The following is a 23,796-nucleotide window of genomic DNA, read 5'->3' on the forward strand; positions in this document are numbered from 1 at the left end:
CAGGTGGCCTCATGGGACACCACCAGCAGCATGACGGGGTGCTGGCACACATGATGTCATACATGATGTCACGCAATGTCAGTCCGTCACGCGGGGCAGCGTGCAGCGCCAGGCACGGTGCGGGAGCTCACGTGGCCTGCGGCGTCACTTGCTAGCATGTGACACGCGACGCCCCGCTGACGTCACGCACGGCCCGCGGTGTCACCTGCTGGAGCGTGATGTCAGGACGATGACGTTCCGCCGCGCCACACTGGGCACCGCCGGCACGCGCAGCGCGTGGCGCCACTTGTTGGTGCGTGACGCCAGCAGCCACCCCGCGCGTGACGCCCGGCGATGACATCACGACCCAGCGCCCCCCGCTCCGCCTCCCGGGCCGAACGGCTCTTGCGCGACGGTCCCTAACGGCCGCGGGCCGTACCATCCCGCGGCCCGGCGGGGGGGGAGCGCCCCGCGCCGCGAGAGAACTGCCTTCCCCAGCGGCGGTCGCTGCGGCGCGGACCGGTCCCGGTTCATCGCGCAGAATGGGAGCCGCCGGGAGGCGGCGGGGCGGGGCGGGACGAGCCCTCGGTGCGCGGCCCCCAGCGGGGACCTCCCCGCCCCCGCCGTGGTACGGCCCGCCGGGGCCTGGCGGCGCATGCGCAGTGCGGGGCGGTGGCGGCGGCCGGACGTTGGGAGCGCGGAGGAGGAAGGCGAGAAAATGGCGTCGACGGGTGAGCGGGGCCGGGGGGGTCAGGCCGGCTCGGGGCCTCGGCGGGGGCCGCCTGGGCGGGAGCGGCCGAAGCCGGCCCGGCCTCCTGCACTGGCGCCCGCCGCGACGGGCGGAACGCGGGGCTGGCGCCTGCCAGGCCGAGGGGAGCGGGGCGGGGGCAGCGCCTCGGGGCCGGGCCGCGGCCCTGGCACGGCGGGCGAGCCGGGCCCCGAGCCCCGCGCTGGGGGGCGGCCTCCCGCCCGGCTGGGCCGCGGGCTTCGGGGGGCCCCCTGCCCTTGTCCCCCAGCAGCGCTGTCCCCGCGGTGGCCGGGACCCTGCGGAGCCTCCCCGGGGCTGCGGTGCCCGGGTGATCTCCCCGCCGGGTTTGCCAGGGGGTGGCTTACAGGAGCGGGGCTTTGGCCTTCCAGCCCCAGAAATCCCTCCTAGTTCCTGGCTTTCGGGAGATCCCTCTCTTTGCCGAAGGCTTCCAGCCTGCCTCCGGCCTTCCTGGGGGCTATTCAGGATGGTTTCTGGTGCAAATGTAATTTCTTTGAATAAAATCAGTGAAGCAGCATAGAAGGAAACGTGCTTTTACACGAGGCCTCCAACTGGCTGCAAATAGGTCGAAACTGAGTTACCAACCGTGCAACATCACGTTTAAAGTAGTTTTAAAACCCAGCACCTGAAGGTTGGATCTTTCCGTAAAGGAAAATGTCACAAGCCACAGAGTGTGAGGGAACGTGACTAATATCACCTTGGAGAGTTAAAAAAGTTACTAAAGAAACATGTGCCAATGGAATTGTCAAAATGGGGTTTAAAAATACAGCTGTCTTTCCACTTAATGCATGGAAGTGTTCTTCCATGGGAGCGGCTATTTTTGGCTGCACTGTTGTGCTCTTGAGCCTTGTGAAATAGAAGGATGAAGATTAATTTCCCACTGGAAATAAAGGCTCGGAGATGGTTTTAACTAAATGAACCATAATATTTTTAACATGTTTTGCTTTAATGTAAACTCGAGCAGATTAGAAGAGAGGGATTACTGGAGGCAAATTGCAAATCCAACACCTAGATTTAAATCCTACAAAGGGGAGAATGTTGTGTCAAGGTGGGACTGGGGAAGGCCGGGGGAGGGGATGTGTGATGAGTATTTTAATTGAAGACCGTGTGAGTAGCTCAAGGGCCGGGCAGCTCTTTGGGAGGGTGGTAGGTTGCTGGGGGTCTGCCAGCAAAGGATGATGGTGGGGGGGGTCTGTGCTCAGCAGCCTGGGCATTTTTTACCAGCCTGGAGGATTGTAGTAACTCAAAGGGGTGCAGAAAATGAGAATTAAATGCAGAGTATGGAGGTTTTGGTGGCTGGAGTAGGAACAGAGTTGGAAAAGAGGAGGCAGGGGTGGGGGAGGGTATACAGTGATATGTGGGGGAGGATGGAGACATGCTGGTGCAAGGAGGCGATGGGAGAGGGGAGACAGATGAAGGGGAGTGGATGTTAATGGTTTTTAACGTTCAGGATTTAGCAGGGCTTAGAGCCACATGTGGACTGGAGAGGAAAAAAAAAGCAACTCTGAATTTAACAAGCAAAATTTTTCAATATTAAACATGACAACCTGTAAGGAAAGCAGGAATAGTGCTGAAGTAGTTTAACAACTTGTATGGTGTGTCTCGGGAGCATGGAAGCCTTTAGATAGCAGTTCAGCATCTTTCTGGTGTGTGTGTGGTATTTTGGGCATCTTCTTTGTGTACTTGTACTGATTCCTGTGCTCTGTTGCAAGGTCCACATAATTAATATCTGTGAAAAATTACTGCGGGAGTCATGGCACTTTATTTCCTTGTCCATCAACACACACTCTCTAGTCTGAGCTCCAGCGTCAGTGGAGGGAGTGAAAAGGAGGAAAAGCTGTAAGCTCGCATAGAGGTGTTAGGAGGAGGAGAGAAAAGCTTTATTAGGGATGTGGCCTCAAGAAGCAGGATGTTCTAGCGTATGAAAACATAATTTTCAAAATGATTCGTGGTGCTCCATCACCTTCACTTGCAAACAGCGCGATAGAGGCGTTAAAGCGGTCCTCACAATATAGGGATAACTGAAGGCTGGAGGAAGTCGTCAGTTTCCTTCTTGAGGGTTCCTCAAATTCATTATCTTCAGTTTTCTGAGATCATCATACCCTGAGGTGGGATTGCAATAGAAACACAGAAACCTTTCCACACAGGACTATTTGGCTCTGCCTAAGGAAAGCTCTACTAACGTCCAGCTTCTGCCTCCAGCTCTGTCAGATGCCGTGACCCAGGCAGCAAATGCGAGTAAGGTTGGGACTCATTCCTGATCTCTCCTCTCGGGACTTTTGTGATGCCGGGAGAGCGGGAATCTGCCTGGCAGGGTCTGGTCAGAATGATGAATTCGTCGTATGCTGTAGATGTTTGGATGGGTACTGAAGTTGCTTGGTGACTTTGAAGGAAAGAGTACATTTAGGAGCTGTAATCATTTCAAATATAGCTTTGTAATTGCCATGTGGACGCATTTTCCGTTCCCACCAGCTAACGGGTTCAGCATAGATTTTTCTGTTCAGATTTTCAGGATTTTGGTTTCCCTCTGAATCAGGGTATTGGTGTGGATGGGGGTTTTGGGGAAGGAATTAACTGCCAGCTGTGTATCTCAAACCCTGCTAGGGGACAATTGTTAGAACTTCCCAGACATTTGTTTGTGTCCTTGAAAATTAGAGTGAAGGGTGGTGGTTTCTACAGACCCAAAAGCTTGCAACCTGGCCCTTTGAAATGAGGGGGGTGGGGGGGTGTTTGTAAGTGTCAGCCCCAGTGTTTTCTTTTGTTCCAAAACAAAACACTCTCCTGCTAGCCCCCTTGGGTGTCATCCAAGGTGGCAGTTAAATTAAAGTAGGGTCATTTGAGATCAAAGTTGCTGCTGCAACCAGCAGTAACAATGAAGGGAAGAGAGGTTTTGTTTCCTTCAAAAAGACTGAAAAAGTGCATTTACCTTACACTCTTTTGAAACTGGATTTCCAGTGGTTTATAGCAGTTCTTTCAAGCCACAGGAGGAAATTCCAGCTGCTGTTAATTTTGTTAAACCTTTGGCAACCTTTGTTTTCCCTTTTTTTTTTCTTTTCTTGTAGATTATAGTACCTATAGCCAAGCTGCAGCTCAGCAGGGGTAAGTGGCATTATGGTTTTATCCTCTCTGTTTCAAAAGGATATAATGTAAGAATGTAATAATTGCAATTTAGTCTTAACTCAGGTATGTTTGTAAATCTTAGGGTTTTCCTTTAACGTTTGTATTTTGTATTGCCATAGTATTTCAGCAGAAATCATATGGATATGTGAAAATTGTCTTGTGATACATGTTTTACACAGGTCAGAAATACAGGGATGCATTATAAATGTCTTCAAATTCGTTTTACAGCTACAGCGCGTATGCACCTCAGCCAGCTCAAGGATATGCACAGACCACCCAGGTAAAACACGGGACGGTTTTATAATTGCTGCTGAATCACATGTCTTCCAGTAAACTACATGGGGCTCTACCAGCCAGAAAAAACACTGAGTGGCGACATCAAAATCTGTCATTAAAAGTTGCCTTGTAGCTTCCCACACAGCCTGAACTGCTTTCTTAAAGTGAAAACAAACCTAAATGGCAAGGAGCCTCAACAGTCCCCTTTGTTAATATATCTGAGCCTAAGGTGGTTGTTGTCAAGAGGATTATAAAAGCCTAATTCTTGGTGTATGTTTGACACCAGCATGTTAGTGGGTGTTTTACTCAGCAGTGTAGGAGAGAAAAACCTAAAAAAATAGGGGGGGAATTGCCATTTGTGAGATTGTAGCAGTTGGACGGAGGAGGAGGAGGGAATACATTTTTTCATGGAGGTATTGTTGCTAAACTATTAATACTCTCAGTTGGCTAGACTGCAGAATTATTATGATCTTTAAGAGATGAATTAAAACATGCTTATTTTTAATCCTTATAGTTCAAGTTACTAAAAACACATTTGTATACACACTGCAAGTATGTTTTCAAAAGTAAACATTTGTCCTCAAAAAGTGGTGTAGGTTAATTTTCCCTCGCCTCTCCAGAGAGGTTTTTGAAGGGAAAATCCTACAGCCCAAAGGTATGTCTGTATTACAGAGATAAAACTCACCACGTTGTCATGTTGGAGTGTTACTGAGCAGCTTTTAATTGGTTAATTCTGGTTGTGGCAACAGCTTGGCTTTAGTGCTGTGGGGCTGAGCAGGAGCTGCCTTCCCGTGCCACTCAGGCTGCCTGTGCCATGCTGCCTGCTGCTGCCTGCACTAGCCAGTCTGAGGCAGGCGAGGCTGCGTGAATACCGCACTCACTTGTTCCTGCAGCAGGGTAAGAAGGCACTTTGTCAAAAATTTCAGTGTTACAGGAGGGCGTTTGGGTCAGCTTAAATGATGGTAACTTTTACTTTGAATAAAGATTTTTAAGACAGAACAATTGCAAGAACTGCTACCCCTTGTAGGGTACACAGAAGGACAAGTGTAAGCAGACTAGCAGGTGTAGGAACAGAAGGTTTCAACAACATCCTCTAGTGTGAGACTAAAACAGCTAACCGAATAAACTCAGCTGCAGGCGGATAGCCATGGGAGGTTTGCAGCGTTTCCTGCCTCTCGATAGGAGCTTCCACAGGCAGGAACATCCTCAGTCTGGTCAAGGTGTTTCTACTCTTGGTTAAGATCTGTGGCTTGAGTTCAAGGAGGATGGCTCATGAGTAACACAGGCTTAGATCCCAAAAAGTGTTTTTAAGTTCCCAGCTCCTACAGAAGTCACTAAATCCCTTTGAGAATCTGGACGTTAAGGCTGCCTTCATGTTGCTTCTTGAGCTGTGGCTACAGTTTTGTCTTAAACCAAACTGCAGGCCACACAGAGCTGTTGGAGGGTGGCTGGTGCCTGAGGTTTGAGCTGGCTGGTCTGTGGCTGGGGGCTGAGATCGCTCTTGAGGTGGCAAAACTGCAGCAGCAGCAGCTCTGCACTAATCCAGCCACGCTGCACTGCCGATTGGATCGCCGCGGCCGAGGAGCTGCTTTGGGGTGCTGTCTTCAGGATTGAGCCGGATGAAGCGTGATCCTTTAGTGGTAGCCTAGACTTGAAAATGAGCCCGAGGGAAGGTGTGAGTTGAGAGCTGATCTCTTGCTGAATGCAAAGGCACCAGGGTGGGAGTAGCTGTAACTGGGATGGTTTGGTGATGGTAAGCCCTTGGATGCTCCTGCTGATGCCGTCCTTGGGTGCCTTTGTAAACTCCCATTTTTCAAACTATTGGCTGGTGGACATGGAGAATATTCGGAATAACTTCATTGAAACCTTTAAATAGGTTTCTTCTAGTGAACACTGAAGCAGTTTTCATGCTGAGGTAACTGATTTATTTTACTTCGTGCAGTTGTGCCCTCTGAGTAGTCCCACTCCCTGTGTTTCAGGTTAGCCCTTGGGAGGTACCTGTGAAGGTTGACAGGTGCCCAGGCAATCATGAGGTGCTGGATGCTTTCATCTTTTGCTTTAGTTAGAGCAGAGATGTGTTGTGAAAATGTAAGAGGCTGCCTCTCTGGTCCTGGCATTGAAAAACTGTGTTTGTAACTTCATTACAGATGTGAATTTACAGTAGCCTTGGCTTGACTCTGGTTACTTTCAGTACCTCAGGTAACACAGATCCCCCCAGTCTGTGTGCATCACTGAAATGGTCTGTGTGTATCTCTGCAACACCTGTGAGTCACTTCTGTTCATGAATTAAATTTGTATCATCTTTGGAGCAGACGTATGGGCAACAGAGTTACGGAACCTACGGACAACCCACTGACGTCAGTTACACGCAGCCCCAGACGACTGCGACGTATGGGCAGACTGCATATGCAACGTCCTACGGGCAACCTCCTACCGGTAAGAAACGCCGTGCCTGCGAGGCTTGGCTTATCCTGGGGAGAGAGTTGAGCTGAAGTCTGTGTTGGGGAATTCCAGCCCAAACCATACTGAATTACTCTGATATGGAAAGGGTTTCATTCCCCAAGAGCCTGCCTTGAGCGAAGGGCAGTTTAAAGTGATGTCAGGGTGCGGGTGGGCTGAGGAGGAGTAAATAAACGTGCCCATTTAATTTTTGCAGGGAACATTTTGGGTGCTGGTTCATGCTGTGGAACTAAGCATGGCTGCAGAGCGTACTGTGCTTAGAGCAAAGCAAACACGAGCTGCGTGGCAGCGCTCCCTGGGAGCGTGTTCTCTGGCTGCTCTTGAGAACCGGTGTCCTCAGCACTTCGGTTGCTTGAAAATCAAATCAGTGGAAGTGATGTATGCCTGTTCTGATAGTGTGCCCTCTACTTTTTGTCTTGTGCTTCCCACAGTAGAAGGGACCAGTACAGGTTTGACTATCCTGCTCACTCTTGCATGGAAAATGCTGTCTCATCCTGTCTAAACTTGTGGTGTTAACCCTTTAGGTGTCGCTTGGTTTTAGCACTAAAAAATCCAGCATCAGAACGCACACACATGATGACAGTAAGAATTTGCTAGGCTGCAATGCTGTTTGCCATCTCCACATCTCTGTAAGGCCTCCGACAAAACTTTATGGATAAAACTTCCTGAGCACTAATGACAGCCATGCCGAGATGTTTCGGGTGAATCTAACCCCATTGTCCTACCTTTTCCTAAAGGGTAAACAGCATGGTTAGACACATCCAGACGTCCTGACCACCACCTTTGCATGTTCCGTGTTGTCTTTGGATTTCCAGTGCAGACACATGTCACATGTTCATTAATGCGCTGTGAACTATTCCAGTGTGTGCTCTTTGAACTGGAGTTTCGTACGTATGAGTGTCGTAATGTCTGAAAGAAGCTATTGAGACATCATTCAATTCTGGTATATTTGCACTGAGTGTTTGAGAGACTTTGAAAAAGAAAGCAAATTTTCCTCCACTTAATGCTTTGAGTACTGTTTTCTGCAGGTCCATCCTTTGCTATGCAAGACATTATGAATGTCTGTTAGAGTGGGAGCTTTCTTAAATACTTCCTAAAGCAAGGGAATACCAGGACAGACAGGCAGTGGGGTATCTGGCCACAGCAGCCGCTGAGGAATGCCTCACAAGGGAGAGGTGGAGAGAAAACGTTAACCTATAGTCTATCCAGTGATACAGCATTTAAAATACATAACGTCTTCACACAGATAAGGAAAATTTTTGCCTGGCAGTTAGTGCATGCAGAATGAGAGCCAGTACCCTTCAACCAGCATCTCTGCAAGTTCTCTATAGGGTTTTTTTCCTTTCATTTCAAACTATATGGACATAAATTTGCAGCACAAAGGATTTGTGGACATCCAAAACTCGTTTCTTAGAAGTGTTTGGGTCCCTTAATCCTTACTATGGACTACAGTCCTGCAGGGGTCACAAGAAGCTGGACTGTTCATGTTTTTCCTTGTTTGTTAAGAGTATATTTGCTGGAGGAGTAAGAATATTGGGTGTCTTTTCTGCACAGCTGCCTTTTTTTTTAAAAGCAAAAAACTTAGTTTTCCTTTCATAAAAAGAAAAAAAGAAAACTCAGGAAGTGGTCAAGCAAATGATCGTATCAGACCTTCAAGTACGATTTGCCTCAATCCGCATAGCATTGGTTTGTGGCAGAACTGTTGGTGTAACTCTCCAGGCAGAGTGCCAGGCTGTATTTATTCTTCCTACACCTGCCTCTCCTTGAGGAGCCAGAGCTGTGCAGATGAGACTGGTAGTGCTTAAAGCCTGTCTCCCTCGCTCAGTCTCTGCCTTTCATACTAAATAAAGCCCGGGGTGTTGCCTGAGGCATACATCTTTATGCCCCCAGAGACGTGCAATTTTTATGGTTGAATCTCAATTTACTTTTCCTAGGCATTGCCTTTTTGTAGCAGAGGGATGCCTGCAGTTACTTAAAAGCAAAGTGCTTTTTTTTGTCTTACCAGCCTATTTTTTGGGTAAGATGCCATTGCAGTCAAGGAAATTCAAATCCTGTGCAGATCCACCCTCTCAGGACTGTGCCGGAGTGGCAGAGACTGTTCCTCTGCATCGCCTCAGAGACTCGGATGAGGACTGTTCTAGCCTGCCGGGGGACCTTGCCGTCCCAAGCAGTCTGCCACGCAGCCTTGCACTGACTCCTGGGCCACCTGAGGTGAGAGTTACCTCCCCGGGGCTGTAGGCAAAAGGTGTCTTGGAGTCACCCAGTGACTTTGTTACGGAGAAGAGGGGTTCAGGAGCCTGCGGGCTCCTCTGCAGCTGCCCGGATGCCAACTGGATTAGGGGATTAATCAGCACCATCAGATCTGTGGTCATGGTTTGCTCTTTAATCACTGCGGTGTATAAGCATGAATTACAAGAATAAATAAAGAGCTGCATCTGTTAGGGTTATTGGCTTGCTAACAGTGTCGTTTGGGGGCAAACACGTTATTTCAAATATTCAAGTATGAATCTCCTTTAAGTAGCTAAGTGGGAATTACTCCCTAAAGACAGACAGCCCCCGCTTCTCTTTTTACCTGTGCAATGCAGGTTTATGTATATTTTAAGTTTCTGTTGTATTTACGAGTTGAAGCGAACGCACCCATAGCTGTCTTGGCTACCACAATGATCTGTTATACCAAAATGGAGCAGAGAGAGGGTCACCTCTGTGTCCCCCTCTGCAGCCCCTCACTCGTAGAACATGTGCATGCCGAACAGGAGTCAGCTCTTGCTGGGCATGCAGACCCCATGGGTAGCTTTTAATACTGCTTGCTTCAGAGAGAAGCATTCAGACACTGCTGCTAGCTGACATGAAGCCTGCTTATTTCAGAATAAATCTCTCTGAATCCAGTATTTTCAGTTGATGTTCTCTGAGGACCAAATCCTGCAAGCTTCCCCTCCACCTGAAGAATTCCTAGACTTCAATAAGGGTTTTGCTTGCAGGCTTGGATACTTTGAGAGGAAACTGAGCAACGTAACTGGACATCTTAAGCAGGTTATCAAAGTTCTTCTGTTACCTTTTTCTTACAGTAGCTGTTCTGCAGACTTGCTGTTGATCTTATTAACCTGGTGGGGGGAGGAGGGAAAAGTGATGTAATGTAAATGCCCTCCTCAAAAATACGGCTCTTGAGGATTTTCAGAGTACCTAAAGTAAGTCGTTGAAATAAAAATGTAGACCAGTGGGATGTGAAATCACTGCCTTTTCTTGCTTTGTTACAAACCCTTCCTGCTGAGCACACTTGCACAAGGGAAATGCTCCATCTAGAGCTGAAGCGTTAAAATTCAGGAATTTTTTTCCCCCCCTCCCTTTTATTCTATTCACTGTGCAGAGCCAGGTGTTAGCAAACCTGCTCACTTGCTTGACTGGAGAGGTTAGTGCTGCCGCTAACAGTACCCCGAAAGGAGGCTCGGGTGAGGAAGACCACCCTATAACTCTGATTCTGATGACGACAGCCCAGGGCAAGGCTGTGGCTGCAGCAGTGCTTACTGCAGGCTGTACTTAAGCAAACAGCAGGCTTTTTTAGTATGCGGTCAGGCTTCGGCTGGTTAAAATAAGGATTCATTTAACTTTTGGTGTCAGTGCTCTCTGTGGAAATGCTGTGGTGGCTCACATTTAAGTGTTTGGACTGTTTAAATTCGTCCGAGGCTCTAAAACTCACACTCATTTTATCCTGTTTGGCATCATCCCATTCACCCTTCTTAGCGACACTCGGAACAGGACTTTGCTTTTCAGAGGACCTCTCAGCAAAAAGGAATAATGACCATGAAAGCTGATTTGCTAGTGGTTCATGCAAGTTATTTCCCGGTGGGAGACCAGCTTACTCTATTCTCTCCCGCTTTCATGTTTCCAGGTTGGCAGCCCTGTGATGGGGGAAGCCAGCCTGCGGCCTTCAGCAGGAGGGTGGTAGTGTGACAAGCAGGGGGGGCCAAGGGCAGGAGGAATGAGGCTTGTGGGAGTGGGCAGGGATTTTTAGGCTAGCTGTTGCAGGTAACAAGAGTGGACAGGCTTGTGTCCCCTTAGAGCCCCTTCATCAGGATCCTGAGGTTAGAAAGCTCCAGAGCAACACTGGGGATGGAAAGCTGAAGTTTGTTTATTTTAACTACTGTGCTAACTAATGTGTTTGTTTTTTAACTAAGTGCAAACTTCCTCCTCTCACTTCTCTTCCTCTTTACTTGCTGATTCAGAGAGCCAATGCGAAGGGTCCTGATTTTGTAGCAGAGGCAGCAAGATGTGGAAGTACCGCAGTGCTTCATGAGGGCATGCTATATTGTGCTTGAAGTACATTTGTTTTGCAAATGAGGGAATTGAAAGAAAAACCTACAGCACAATTGCCTAAAATGCTGTATAATTAGAAGGAAGAGTATGTCACAAGTGTCCGGTGTTTATTAAAACTAAGAAGCGATTGAGAAGCTGTTACCTTAATTGATGCAATTAAGATCACATCAGTAAGACTGAGACCATTTGGCTGCTCTTTGGCAATCGATGTTTTGTATTTTTAGTAAGTCAGCTTTTGCCAACAAAATTTTTAATTGATACTTTTTCATGTAAGTCCCCATTTCATGATTTGAAAACCTACTCACAAAGCTCTTAACTATAAAAAGCCACCATGTTAATAGCGGGTTTACAGTTCACCTTTGTGACAAGCCAAATGGTCAGCTAAATTACACGGTGGCGGCTGCTGGAAAGAGTAATTTAAATGGAGCTGTTTTGAGATCTTGGATATTCTAGTAAAATTGTTCAGAAATGAGTATGAGCTCTAAGCTTTTTACCTGAAACAGACTGAAATTCTAAGAAAAGTGGAAGTACATCAGGAGCTACCTTACACGTCTTTTTTGATCTTAAGTTAAAGTGTTTTTCTGTTGTTTCCAGAATTACTTAAAATAAGACTTCATAAATGCCTCAAAAAGACTTCTCAAGTCAGCCTGGGTGCCATTTTGTACTTTTATTTTTAAAGAAAAGCTGAAAGGATGGGACCATACATCTTAAAGCGATTGGATTTCTTTTACTTCAGAGCTAACAAGAGCTTTGTTAATCTTCCTGTGTTCAGAAGACGCTGCATGCCTCAGCTTGCCCAGCGTGCACTTTATTAAATTAGCCGTGAGGTTCGGTAGCTGTAAACAAACAGCCTTTGGATGCTGATTGAAGGGTGGCTTCCAGAAAGCTCCTCACGAGTGTGGTTTTTGGATGGTGAGGGTACAGCTGGGGCTGTAGGCTGAGGCTTCCCAGGGCACAGGGTTTCTGTGAGGGGGTGGTGTGGGTTACCTCATCATATTTGGGTTATCTGTGATGCATTTGCAGTGGTAAAATCGGTGCTGTACCTGAGGTCTGATAAACTGTCAACAGAAGCGCAGCAGTGTGAAACGTTACGAGCAAAGGTCACCATACTGATCTGATGAGGCTGTGGTCTGTTCTAGGTTATACCACCCCGACTGCCCCCCCCAGCGTATAGTCAGCCCGTCCAGGGGTACGGCACAGCCGCCTACGATACTAACACTGCCACGGTTACCACCACCCAGGCTTCCTACGCAGCACCGTCCGCTTACGGCACCCAGCCTGCCTACCCAGCCTATGGGCAGCAGCCAGCAGCGTCCGCTCCCGCAAGGTAACGTCTGGTTCCTCCCTTCCTCCTAAGGCTGTGTTCGCTCTGCTCCTGGGGAGAGCCCCAGCACACCACTGACTGAACTGGGGCCTGCTGGTTGTGCTTACACCTTCTCTCTGCCTGTTGCACTTGAGCTTTGCACTTGCTGCATCCGATCCCATTGTGTTGCGGGGCTGGAGGAAGCCGCGTAGGTAGGTTCTGTTCCAGCACAGTGAGTCAGCACTGTTACTGGGCAATGAAGAGAGCAACCAAGCAGCAAGAACGGGCTCTTGACTCACTATGTAGGAAAAAAATGGACCAGTCTGATCTGATCTTGAGTCATAGGGTCAAGCAGGATACTGCTACGTACTGAATGGATGCACCTGCTGTAGTCGATTTCTTTCTTAAAATCTCTTGCGTCTGGGCACTGTCAATACTATATTAATTTTAATTGTGTGCTCGTGGTATGAAAGATTTAGACTACATAATATTAGTAGTGAGTAAAAACTGCTTTATTCATTTACCTGATGTTTGTGGCAACCATTTCTGTAAGGAAAGGCAGAGCTTGGCACAGAGCTTCTGTGTATCTGTCAGATTACACTTTAAGGATGAATCCTGACATTTAAAATCATTTTTTCCCAGTTTGTACAACAAAAGTAGGCTTACCTCTTTTTATTCCACTCTGATAAACACTTAGAGATTATAAACAGTATAGGACAAATATAGAAGGGGACATGCGAACCACATTTATTCTCTTTAATTTTAGGCCTTGAGAGTTAATACTAAACATGGAATCATAGACTGGTTTTGGCTGGAAGGGACCTTTAAAGATCATCAAATCCAACCCCCAACATCCTTTTCCTTTCATTCAGTAATGTATATGGGGCGATATTTGCTTGCACTGGATTCTAAACCAAGCAGTGGGTGCATTTAACTGACAACATATGCAGCTATGTTTGAGCTCATCATTTCCAAGCGTTGTGCAAAACCAGCTCGAGCGGAGGGGCAGCACTGCTGACGTCTTCCCTGGCCATTTCACACCCTCCGCTCAATTCTAGAGCCAAAGTCTAAATCCCTCACCTTTGGTTTCATAACGCAGCTGGTGAACAGGACCTGTTTGCTCTGCGTGCTCTCTTAGGATGCTGCCCAGGCCTTCCCTGATGGCAGAGGAGCGTGCAGATACCCAGGCAGCTGGTGCTAAAATGTTTAGTGTTTGCTGAGCATGTATCAGCTGCTGCCAGAGTGGCGGACGCCGATGCGGTGCCGGCTTGTAAGGCTACCCAAAGCAGTAGGTGGTGGCATTCTGTCCTGGGGGTGAACGGTTGCTACCAGAGGTGGAGGTTTGCACTAATGTTTCCTCCTCATTCCACATTATTCCGTAGGCCCCAGGATGGCAGCAAACCAGCAGAGACCAGCCAGCCACAATCAAGTACGACAGGCTACAGCCAGCCCAGCCTAGGGTATGGACAGAGCAACTACAGCTACCCTCAGGTGCCTGCCACCTACCCTATGCAGCCGGTCACTGCGCCTCCCGCCTATCCTCCCACCAGGTAACAATTCCAGCAGGCTAAGCCTCATGCAGCTGGCATGGGAACTTTCAGGTTAACTTGGGCAAAAAGGGGTTTTCTCAAGGGATTTTAAAACGAACAGGTGTAAAAGGAGGTTTGGTGCTCTGGGAGGAGGGAGGTGTGGTTCTTGTTGGGGTACTTTCTGTTGTAGGGAAGATGGGGCTATGATTAAGCGCATGAGTGTGTCTATACACACCTGCAGTAGCAAGGTGAAATGATGACAAGATGTTTTTAAGACATTTCCTAGATATGGAGTGTGTTACAGCAAACTTTTGCTGCCTCCTTACAAATACGGCTTTGACAAGGAGCTCATCTCTTCCCCTCGGGTGTGTTCGATATGCTGATCTCTCTATCTCAAAGCCTGACATGCATGAGAGGGGACTGTTTTATTACCCGTCATCTGAAAGTATTTCAGTGCCCAGGCAGAAGGGGAGCCTGTTACCTGCATTGCCCCTGATTTTTGCCCTGGCCCTTCTGCCTCTTTCTAGAGGTACGAATAAACTGTGACTGGTCACATGGATTTTGCTTTTAGCAGTTTACTATGTTTATTTTGTCTCCTGCCACCGGACTAGCCTCCATAGAATGACTTCACCTTCTTAAATGGTTTACAACACTACATATGGCTTATAATTGCATTACCTTCTAGTGTGAGCCACGTCTGCAGCCTAATGCACATTGCCAGTGATTTGGCTCATCTTTCCATCTTTACAATGCTTTTGTCTTCCAGCTATTCCTCTACGCAGCCAAGCAGTTACGATCAGAGCACTTACTCCCAGCAAAGCACCTACGGGCAGCAGAGCACCTACGGGCAGCAGACTAGCTATGGCCAGCAAAGCAGTTACGGGCAGCAGCCGCCACCGACCAGTTACCCGCCCCAGACCGGATCCTACAGCCAGGCCCCCAGCCAGTACAGCCAGCAGAGCAGCAGTTATGGCCAACAGAGTGAGTGTGCTTAGCAGAGCTGGGTGGTTGTGGAGGAAAGGGTTGGTCTCGCTTGCCCTTGCAGGCTGGGCGGTCTCTGAAGGAGGTTTGGCGTTACTTTGGGTCTAGAGCTTGCAGCTCTGTTGAGGGGAGCGTGCTGCAGCTGGGTTTTGCCCTTTCTCACTGGAAGGCACCTTGCCTGGTGCAGCGGCAACTTGTGATACTCCCCTCAGTGTGGCAAAGGTGAAGGGGCAGTTGGGAACCACAGAAGCACAAAATACTGTTGTGGCTGGAGTGGGCAAGACTTGCTGTGAACAGTTCTGTCTGGCCAGGTGGCAGTTCTGCAGAGGTCGGACTGGTAGGGCCTGACATGAAACTTGATTCTGCACACGGAAAGCGGCGCATCTCTCCTTAAGTTAGTGCTCTTTCTGTAAATGCCATAGCAAATGATGGTCGTGATTATGTTCTGGTGCTAAGGCAGGTAAAAGGGCTTAGAAAAGGGACAGGCAGCTTCGACCCACTCTTGTCTGCAGCTCCCTAACGTGTTTGTTACAAACTTCCTTAGGTTCGTTCCGCCAGGACCATCCTAGCAGCATGAACGTATACGGACAGGATTCCGGAGGCTTTTCAGGCCCAGGAGAGAACCGGAATATGAGCGGCCCTGATAACCGGGGCAGGGGAAGAGGGGGATATGATCGCGGAGGCATGAGCAGAGGTGGGCGGGGAGGAGGACGCGGTGGAATGGGGTAAGAGCAAATCTTTTCTCCTTTTATCTAATTCTGGTTTACCCATAGGATTTGAAATTGAAAGAAGGGACTGAAAGGTTGACATTCCCAACTGTACTTCCATGGAGAACATCTCTGTAGCAGCATTTCTTCTAATCCATGGAAATACTATCCTAGGGGAAATAGGAGCAGGATCTATCTTTTTTTTTTCTGTCCTGCAGCTGGTTGGGCCCCGGGGGGAATTAGGGGTATTGCTAAACCTGGAACTTTCAGCTCCCTTCGCGGTCGCGCCGAGGTGAAATCCTCTGTGGGGTTTAACAGTAACTCTGGATCGAACACACACAAACCTTCCGCCAGGTCCAGGAGTCACTCCCTGTGCCTCGGTAGTGGGGATCTTGACAGTTCAGGTATGTACAAGGCAGAAGCTTCGTGTCAGCCTCTTCACCTTAGCGCTAGCACGCGGAGCTACGTCTGTAAGTGTATGCCTGGGGCAGATTGCTGCTGTCGAAGCCATGACTCTTGAGTGGACAGAACACTTAGAGCTTGGTTGGAGCATGAAGAAAAGAGCCCAAGAACGTAAAGAGATCTGGCTTGGCTCCCAGGACTGCTCCCCCTTGGAGCTTTCAGGTGGTCTAAATCAGTTTGGCCATTTTAACTGATGGCAAAATCTGGTTTGGTAAACCTGTGCCTTCAGATCAGCGGTGTGTCTCCCCATCTGTGGTGTTTGTTTTGATAGAGGTGAGGAAGGAGGACTAACCCCAGAGGCTCCTAAAGAGAAGGAAGATGTAGCTTTGTGTGTGTTCCATCCCTTCACACGGTCGTTCAGAGCTATGCAGAAGTGTCCCTAGGTGCGCCCTGGAGATGTGGCGTGGGATGGCCCTGGTACTTGGCAGGGCAGCCGGAACTGTAGCTTCTCATCGACAGGCAACTTCTTAAGGTGTTTTACAGCCTGGTGGCAACTGGAGTTTGGCAATCAATAGTCCCATTCTGCATAGCTCTGTCGAAATGAAGTGGCATGAAATCTTTATCGGAGAAATACAACTACCGGTGTATGGAAAGAGAAGAAAAAGACTGGCTTGTGTTGGAATACATGTGGTTTGAATTGGCTCGAGTGGAACAGAGTTCCAAGGTTCTGCATAAAGATTTCACCCATGATGTATTTATCTCTAATGGTTTAAAGTAGATGTAGACACTTGAAATGTCTATCATCACATCTTAAAATTTCTAGCCCCTTCAGAGCTTCTCATGCAAAAGATTTGTCACCCATCTCTGATTTCACATCCTAATCCGAGCTTAAATTGCGTACGTAGTGATTTCCACCTGACTAGACCATTACAAGGGGTCCCCTGCTCTATGGACGTAGACTTTCTGCTGTCCATGGAAAAGGTGGCCTTCCTATGAACGCCCAGGGGCAGGTAGGGGAACTCGGCCCTTCTTATCATGCTGTGGTGATGGATTTCAGTGTCTCCGGCAGGTAAGGAGCTCGATGTTATTAACGTGCCCTTTTTCATTGACTCAGTTATTTTATATTTTCATTGGCTGTTAAACATGGAAACTTTTTAACATGCTTTGTCGCATTTATATGCTACAGGTTACAAAGTGAGAGCCTTGTATACACTTCAATACTTAAAAAGTACCCGTACTCAGTACTCAGCCGGCAGCATAATGAAAAGTGGGACTAGACACGGTGTCCATATGGAGAGGAAAAATATACATAGAATATTTTTAACCAAATGTATTCATTGTATAAATGGAATCCTTCTGTAACTTTGGTAACTGCATACTTGTTGTTTGGTAATAAAACCAGAGGAGGTATACTACTTTAGAATTGTGTAACGTTAAAAAGTGTAAACGTATATGTTTAAAAAGAGAGACATTACGTAAATGGTGTGTACTTTAACAAAAGGAGGCAAAGCTGCATGCAACAGCTTGAAACTGTGTATTGACGACTTTTTTTTTTCCAGTATTAGAGGTGCAATACTTGCTAGAAAATAGGCGGTGCTCTCCCTCCTCTGCTCGTTTCCTTCCAAACAGCTTTTTGTCTCTCCAAAAAGAGCAAGAAACATCAAAATCCTTTTCAGGTGGCATTTTCCTAATTAACCAGCGCTTGAAAGCAGTCTTAGCTGAACGCTTCAGCCAAAGCTTTCAATGAAAGCTGCGGCCGTCAGTTTGCATTGGCGCGTGCCAAAATCTGCCGTTCTGGTCTGTGTCCACAAAGCTGCACCCCAGGCCTTCGAGCCCCCGCTGTATTCTGTAAGTTCTCCCTCCACAGAGACTTGTTAAATTCAGTAGTGACCTGAATGTATGGCTTTATACCGAGGTTTTTAGCGGAAATGTCATCTGAACTGTGTTGTAGGTATCGCGTATGGTTGTCTCCTACCTTTTTAACTGTTAATGTCAGGGACCCGCGGGCTCGTTTCGCTCTCGTGCTGCGAGAGGCTGAGGGTGCACCTTTATGTACACACAGAGGGGAGGGAGTTGACCAGTGAATGACCCCATGATTTCTCTGAAGCAAAAGCCCAATTTAGAATGCTCGAAAAGATTTTTTGCCAAGTATTGCACTGATAATACCCATACAAGTAATGCAAGGGTACCGACAGCAAAGTGGTGTCTAAAACCAGACAAGCAAGGTTGCGTATATGTAAAGGAAATTTGAGCGAGCTGCCCTGAAGAAAGGCATAGTGCCGAGATGAGAGAGAGAGAGACAGATGCATTGTTTGGAGATGTTTAGCCAGTGCCCTTCTTCCCAGTGAGCCGCAGAGGCTCAGAGCGGTACTGGCTTTGTAAAGGGAAAGGCCTTCATTTCTTCGTTTATCCCCCCAGCAGCGCTGGAGAGCGAGGTGGCTTCAATAAGCCTGGTGGTAAGTTTTTGAGCATTACAATGGATAGTGTTAAAAAAAAAAAAAAAAAAAAAAATTGCAGTCAGTTTTTAGAACAAAGTATAATTTTTATTAGTTTTAAGTGGTTAAAATGACATATACAACAAGACTGTAATGGGTACTGCCGGCAATGCCTAGGGGTATGCGGTTACAGGACACAGGGTAACTTGGAAGAATTGAGCAACAACTTCTGTAATTTGGGGAAAATAAATGGTTTGGATTTAATAAATTTTTTTTTGTAAAGTAACTTTTTATTAATGAACGTAAAACTGATTGGCCTGGTAAAGCATTTTAAAAAAAAAAAAAAAAAAGTGTGATAGTGGTTAATGGTTTGAAAAGCTGCTAAAATAGCAAACCGATCACCAAGTAAAGGTGCATTGCTGATGTTTTTGCAATGCAGGTCAATTGGAGTTTAACCAGCGCCATCGAATGGTGGTTATAAGTAGATAGTATTGTGTGTGTCGGTTCTGCAGCCCGCAAGGCGTGCACTAACACAGCTTCTTATGATTCTTTCCTGACTGGCAGGACATATGGAAGAAGGACCGGACCTTGATTTAGGTAATTGCCAATAACTGCCCGGGACTCTCTCCTGAGCTCATGACATGGAGACTTCTGCGCTCGTTCCATGCTCTCTGCAGCTGCGGGACGCGTCGCCCCACAGCGTGCCTGTCTGTGGGAGCACGAGGATGCTCTGCCATTTGCAGGCTCTTTCTGGCCATTTCGTTTATTTTCTGATTCCCAGTGCATCAGAACAGCTGGACTGGTGGAAAACCGCACGTGTTTGTGAGATGGTTACCCTCCTCCCCAGGAACTAGGGGGGCTTTTGAGGGAGCTGCTCTGTAGCTGTTTGGTTCAGCAGAAAGCCGTTTTCAGGCAGCCTTAGTCCGGAGCTTGTACATGCTTGTCCAGTGGCCTCCTCTTGTGCCACCCCTGGCCTGTCACCGTGCAGCTTTTTCCTTCCTGTCGCACAGGCGTGTCTGGAAGTTATGCGTCAGCCTTCCAGGATCGGCACGGTGCTGTGGAAAGCGAGGTGGGGGTGGGGGTGGACGTCCGTGTGTGGGAGCCCAAAGGACGTGAAGCTTTTCCTTGCATCTCAGATGTCTCCCATTATAACCAAGCGGTTTAACCAGGCGGTTCTCCTCGCGCTGGCTGGGTGTGGGTGTCTGGCTGGGGAGGCAGCTGGCAGGCCAGCTCAGCAGCGGGCTGCAGCACAGTCCTGCCTGCCCACATGGGGAAGGTGGCGTAGAGTCGCCTCTCTCAGTGCCTTGGGTTTTGTGTCACTTCATAAATACGCTCATTGAGAGTGAAGCCGCAGCTGGCTGCGGGGATGACGTGATGAAAAGCACTCCGTTATGCTGTGTCGCTGCCTCTCCTCTCCCTGCAATGACACCCTGAATTATCTCCTAGGCCCACCTATGGACCCAGATGAGGACTCAGACAACAGTTCAGTTTATGTGCAGGGACTCAATGATAATGTGACCCTGGAGGATCTGGCAGACTTCTTCAAACAGTGTGGTGTTGTGAAGGTGAGGGGAGCGCGTGTGCAGAGGTTGGCCTGGGGCTGGTGGGCTGTGGGGGAAAGGGGTGGCCCACCTCCTCCCTGCCTCCACATTGCTCATCTCCCTTTAGCCCGTCATTTCCAGGAGCTGGCAGGTCTCGGGCTGGTTGGGCGCTATGATGGCTGCAGCCTGGCATTAACCTGTTAGCTCGTGTTCTCCCAAAGAGCCCTTGCAGCATTTGTCCCTCAGCAGCGTGATTAGGCTTGTGGAAGCACTGACACAGCCATGTGCCTCTGTGGATCTGCTGGTGGAGCATGTGACAGCGTGAGGGCTTGGTGTGGTGGGCAGAGTGGAGGAGGATGTGGGGAGGCTGCAGCTCGGTTCTTGCGCTGCCAGCTGTGCGTGGCAGAGGCCTGCCTGGTCCGGCAGTGCTGTTCAGGGCCGGCTCCTTCTTTTGGGGGGTTGTCTGGGCAGCAGCTGCTACCCATGGTAGGCCATAGGGGCCCTTTGCTCTGCCACGGAGTCACCAGAATGAGCTGGGTTGTCTCAAGTCAAAAGCAGAACAGAGAAGGCTGAATCCCTGCTCAGCGTACGGGGAGGTGTGACTTGAGGTGACGTTTTGCTGTCCCGCTAGATGAACAAGAGGACCGGGCAGCCCATGATAAACCTCTACATCGATAAAGAAACCGGCAAACCAAAAGGAGATGCCACAGTATCTTACGATGACCTGTCTACCGCCAAAACAGCTGTCGAATGGTTTGATGGTGAGCGTGCGGGATGTGTTTTGGGCTGGAAGCACTTTGTTCCCGATTTCAAAACTGAATTCTTGTCCAACTGAAGTCAGCATTTCTGTCCTCTGTGCATGGAGGGTTGTAGTCCTTTAAAGCAGCTAGCTGTCGATGGTCAGGCTTTTGCCAAAGAAGTGCCTGGTTTTAACTGGAACAGAGAGGTGCGCTGGGGTTATGGTTGCCCTCCGTTGCCCAGGCTTCTGTCACCTGCTGCCTCCTGTAGCTAGTATCTCAGTCCCGCGGGTGGAATTTTGCCCTTCTGCTGTCGTAGACAACAGGTAAAATTTTCCCTGTGAGGAACAACCCGGTGCGGTTGTGTGCGACACCAGGGTCTGGTGAGGAGTGGATGTTCAGAGCACAAAGTGATGCTCTTGCCTTTGTGTTCCTCCTAGGGAAGGATTTCCAGGGGAGCAAGCTCAAAGTCACCCTGGCGCGGAAGAAGGGCCCGATGAACAGCATGCGGGGCGGGATCCCCCCCCGTGAGCAGCGGGGCATGCCTCCCCCCCTCCGCGGAGGTAACATCCAGCCCCCTGGCCCCCAAAGGGCATGGCCGGAGGTGCTACACCCTGTCCTCCAGTGGCAGCCGGTCCCTACTGGGATTAATGGAGCCTTCCTTGCAGGTCCGGGGGGGCCTGGCGGCCCAGGGGGACCTGGCGGCCCGAGCGGCCCCATGGGCCGGATGGGGGGCAGAGGTGGAGACAGAGGTGGCTTCTCCTCAAGAGGACCACGAGGATCCAGAGGAAATTCCTCCAGCGGGAGCGTCCAGCACCGAGCTGGTGACTGGCAGTGTCCCAATCCGTGAGTATCCCGTGCTGCCTGCGTCCCCACGCGGCATGGCAGCTCCACGTGAGCCTGGCACCTCGGTGGTTGCTCCCACATGGTGACAACAGCCGTCTCTTATCTCAGAGCGCTGAAAGGGCTCTTTGTCCGAGGTGCTGGCCAGGACAAGTGAGCCTTTCCCAGAATAACTTGCTGGGCCTTCCAAGGAGGTTCCTTTGTCCTGTCCGGAGCGGGAAGGGAGGGCTGGCGTGGGGGCCTGGGGGCTGTGGCTGAGCGAGCAGAGGAGGCTGGCCACCCCACCGCAGCCTGGGGATGCCAGGCCAGTAGGCCTCCTGCCGGTCCTGCCGGCCAGCTTTTGTGTCTCCTCGTGCTCTCCTGCTAGCGGCCAGGACACGCTTCCAAGCGTTACTGGGCCAGGACTGCCTTCCTGGTCTCTGCTAACTGGTGTTTTTACCCAGGGGATGTGGAAACCAGAACTTTGCCTGGAGAACAGAGTGCAACCAGTGCAAGGCTCCTAAACCAGAAGGGTTTCTGCCGCCCCCGTTCCCCCCTCCAGGTACGTGTGCGGAAGGGTTCCCGGCAGGGCTGGAGGTGCCAGGTTTCCAGCGGGCTGCCCCGGGCCTGGTTTCGGGCTCCTCGGGGAACGGCTCTTTCCAGCCCCAGGAGCTACTGGGGCTTCATCGCTCCTTGAGCTGCAAAATGGAGGCTGGGACCGCTCTGCCCTCCGATCCTCCCACGCTTCCCAGCGCCTGCGGAACAGCCAGGGCTCTTCCCCGGGGTTCTTCAGCGCCTGGGTTCCCCAAAGCACCACTTCCACCTCACCAGGCAGTGCCTTCTTAACGAGCCCCGTCTCTGCGAGAGGCTGGGCGAGGTGTGCGCATGGCACTGCCCTGCAGCCCTGGCTCCCGGCAGGGTCCCCGGCAGCTGCTGGACCTGCTCCCGTTCCCAGTGCCGGGTTCCCGGGGCAGGGTTTGACAGGCCGGAGTGGTGCCCGATGCGGGCTGGCTCGCCCCTCGCCTTGCTCTGAGAGTCTTCTCCTCTCTCTCCCAGGCGGAGACCGTGGTAGAGGCGGCCCTGGGGGGATGAGAGGCGCGCGAGGAGGTGGCCTCATGGACCGAGGGGGACCTGGTGGCATGTTCAGAGGTGGCCGCGGTGGAGACAGAGGTGGATTCAGAGGAGGCCGGGGTATGGATCGAGGTGGCTACGGAGGAGGTGGCCGGCGAGGAGGCGGTGGGCCCGGGGGCCCCCCAGGACCCCTGATGGAGCAGATGGGAGGCGGAGGCAGAGGTGGACGGCGCGGAGGGCCGGGAAAGATGGACAAGTACGTACGGGGGTGGACAGAGAGCGGCTGGGGGGGGCGAGGCCCTGCACCCTGACGTGTGAGGCAGGCACCTCATCAGTCAGTGGGGAAAGGGGACAGGGTGGCACCAGGGGCCCACTCCTCCTTCTGGGAGACCAGGTTGGGGTTGGGTGGGTGGTGGGGGTGAGCGGCTGGTGGGGCGAGTGGGCAACAGGGTGAGTGGCTGGGGGGGGGGGCAAGCACTGGGGTGAGTGGCTGGTGGGGCGAGCAGGTACTGGGGTGAGTGGCTGGTGGGGCGAGCAGGTACTGGGATGAGTGGCTGGTGGGGCAAGGAGCCCCCCCAGCCCGGGGAAAGGTTCTGGGGCACCGTGGCTGACGCAGCCTCTCCCTCCGGGCACAGGGCTGAGCACCGCCAGGAGCGCAGAGACCGGCCCTACTAGAGACGGACCCCGCAGAGCTGCATTTACTACCAGATTTATTTTTTAAACCAGAAAATGTTTTAAATTTATAATTCCATATTTATAATGTTGGCCCACAACATTATGATTATTCCTTGTCTGTACTTTAGTATTTTTCACCGTTTGTGGAGAAACATTAAAACCAAGTTCAACGGTAGCGTGCCGAGTTATCTTTTCTTCCCCCCTCCCCAGCCCCCCCCCCCTTTGAAAATGGTTGTTTAACGCAAACTAAACCCATGCGACCCCCTTGTCGTGAGCATGCTGTGCGCACCCCCCCGGCGGCGGCGAACTGTAACGATGTTAACGGTTGTGATGGATTTTTTAAAATAAAATTCCCGATGTTTATAACCGTACCACTTCTGGCCTCTCTTGAGAGCATCCCTACCCGGGGGTGACCCCGCGACCCCCACCCGAGGAAGAGGAGGGGGGGCTGGAGCGGCTGGGGGGGGATAGCCCTGCCCTACACCGCGCGGAGGGGGGGGGGGGCAGACCCCATCCGTCCCGCCCGCTGCTGGGGAAGGGCCCGATCCTGGGGGGGCGCCGGGGGGGGGCAGAACACGTCGGTCCCGCCCCGCTGCTGGGGGGCGCCGGAGGGGGATGGGGGGGGACGCCGCCCACCGGAGGGGTTGGGGGGGCCCGTGGCGTGTGTGTGTGACCCCGCTC

The 23,796-nt window shown here is 50.4% G+C and overlaps 1 protein-coding gene across 1 annotated transcript; it reads left to right on the top strand.

The window, feature by feature from the left end:
- The first annotated feature begins 627 nt into the window (after positions 1-627).
- Positions 628-23,290, top strand: EWSR1 (EWS RNA binding protein 1). The gene is given in 19 exon segments (XM_040606519.1): positions 628-710; positions 3,808-3,844; positions 4,094-4,145; positions 6,454-6,577; positions 7,033-7,050; positions 12,052-12,071; positions 12,073-12,239; positions 13,598-13,765; positions 14,511-14,725; positions 15,270-15,450; positions 18,256-18,290; positions 18,834-18,866; positions 19,716-19,834; positions 20,442-20,571; positions 20,988-21,110; positions 21,216-21,393; positions 21,834-21,931; positions 22,426-22,696; positions 23,076-23,290. Coding segments are annotated over 19 exon segments (2,085 nt in total). The 5' UTR covers positions 628-634; the 3' UTR covers positions 23,116-23,290.
- The last annotated feature ends 506 nt before the right edge of the window (positions 23,291-23,796 follow it).

This window comes from Falco naumanni, chromosome 1, assembly GCF_017639655.2.
Source record: "Falco naumanni isolate bFalNau1 chromosome 1, bFalNau1.pat, whole genome shotgun sequence".
Classification (NCBI taxonomy): Eukaryota; Metazoa; Chordata; class Aves; order Falconiformes; family Falconidae; genus Falco; species Falco naumanni.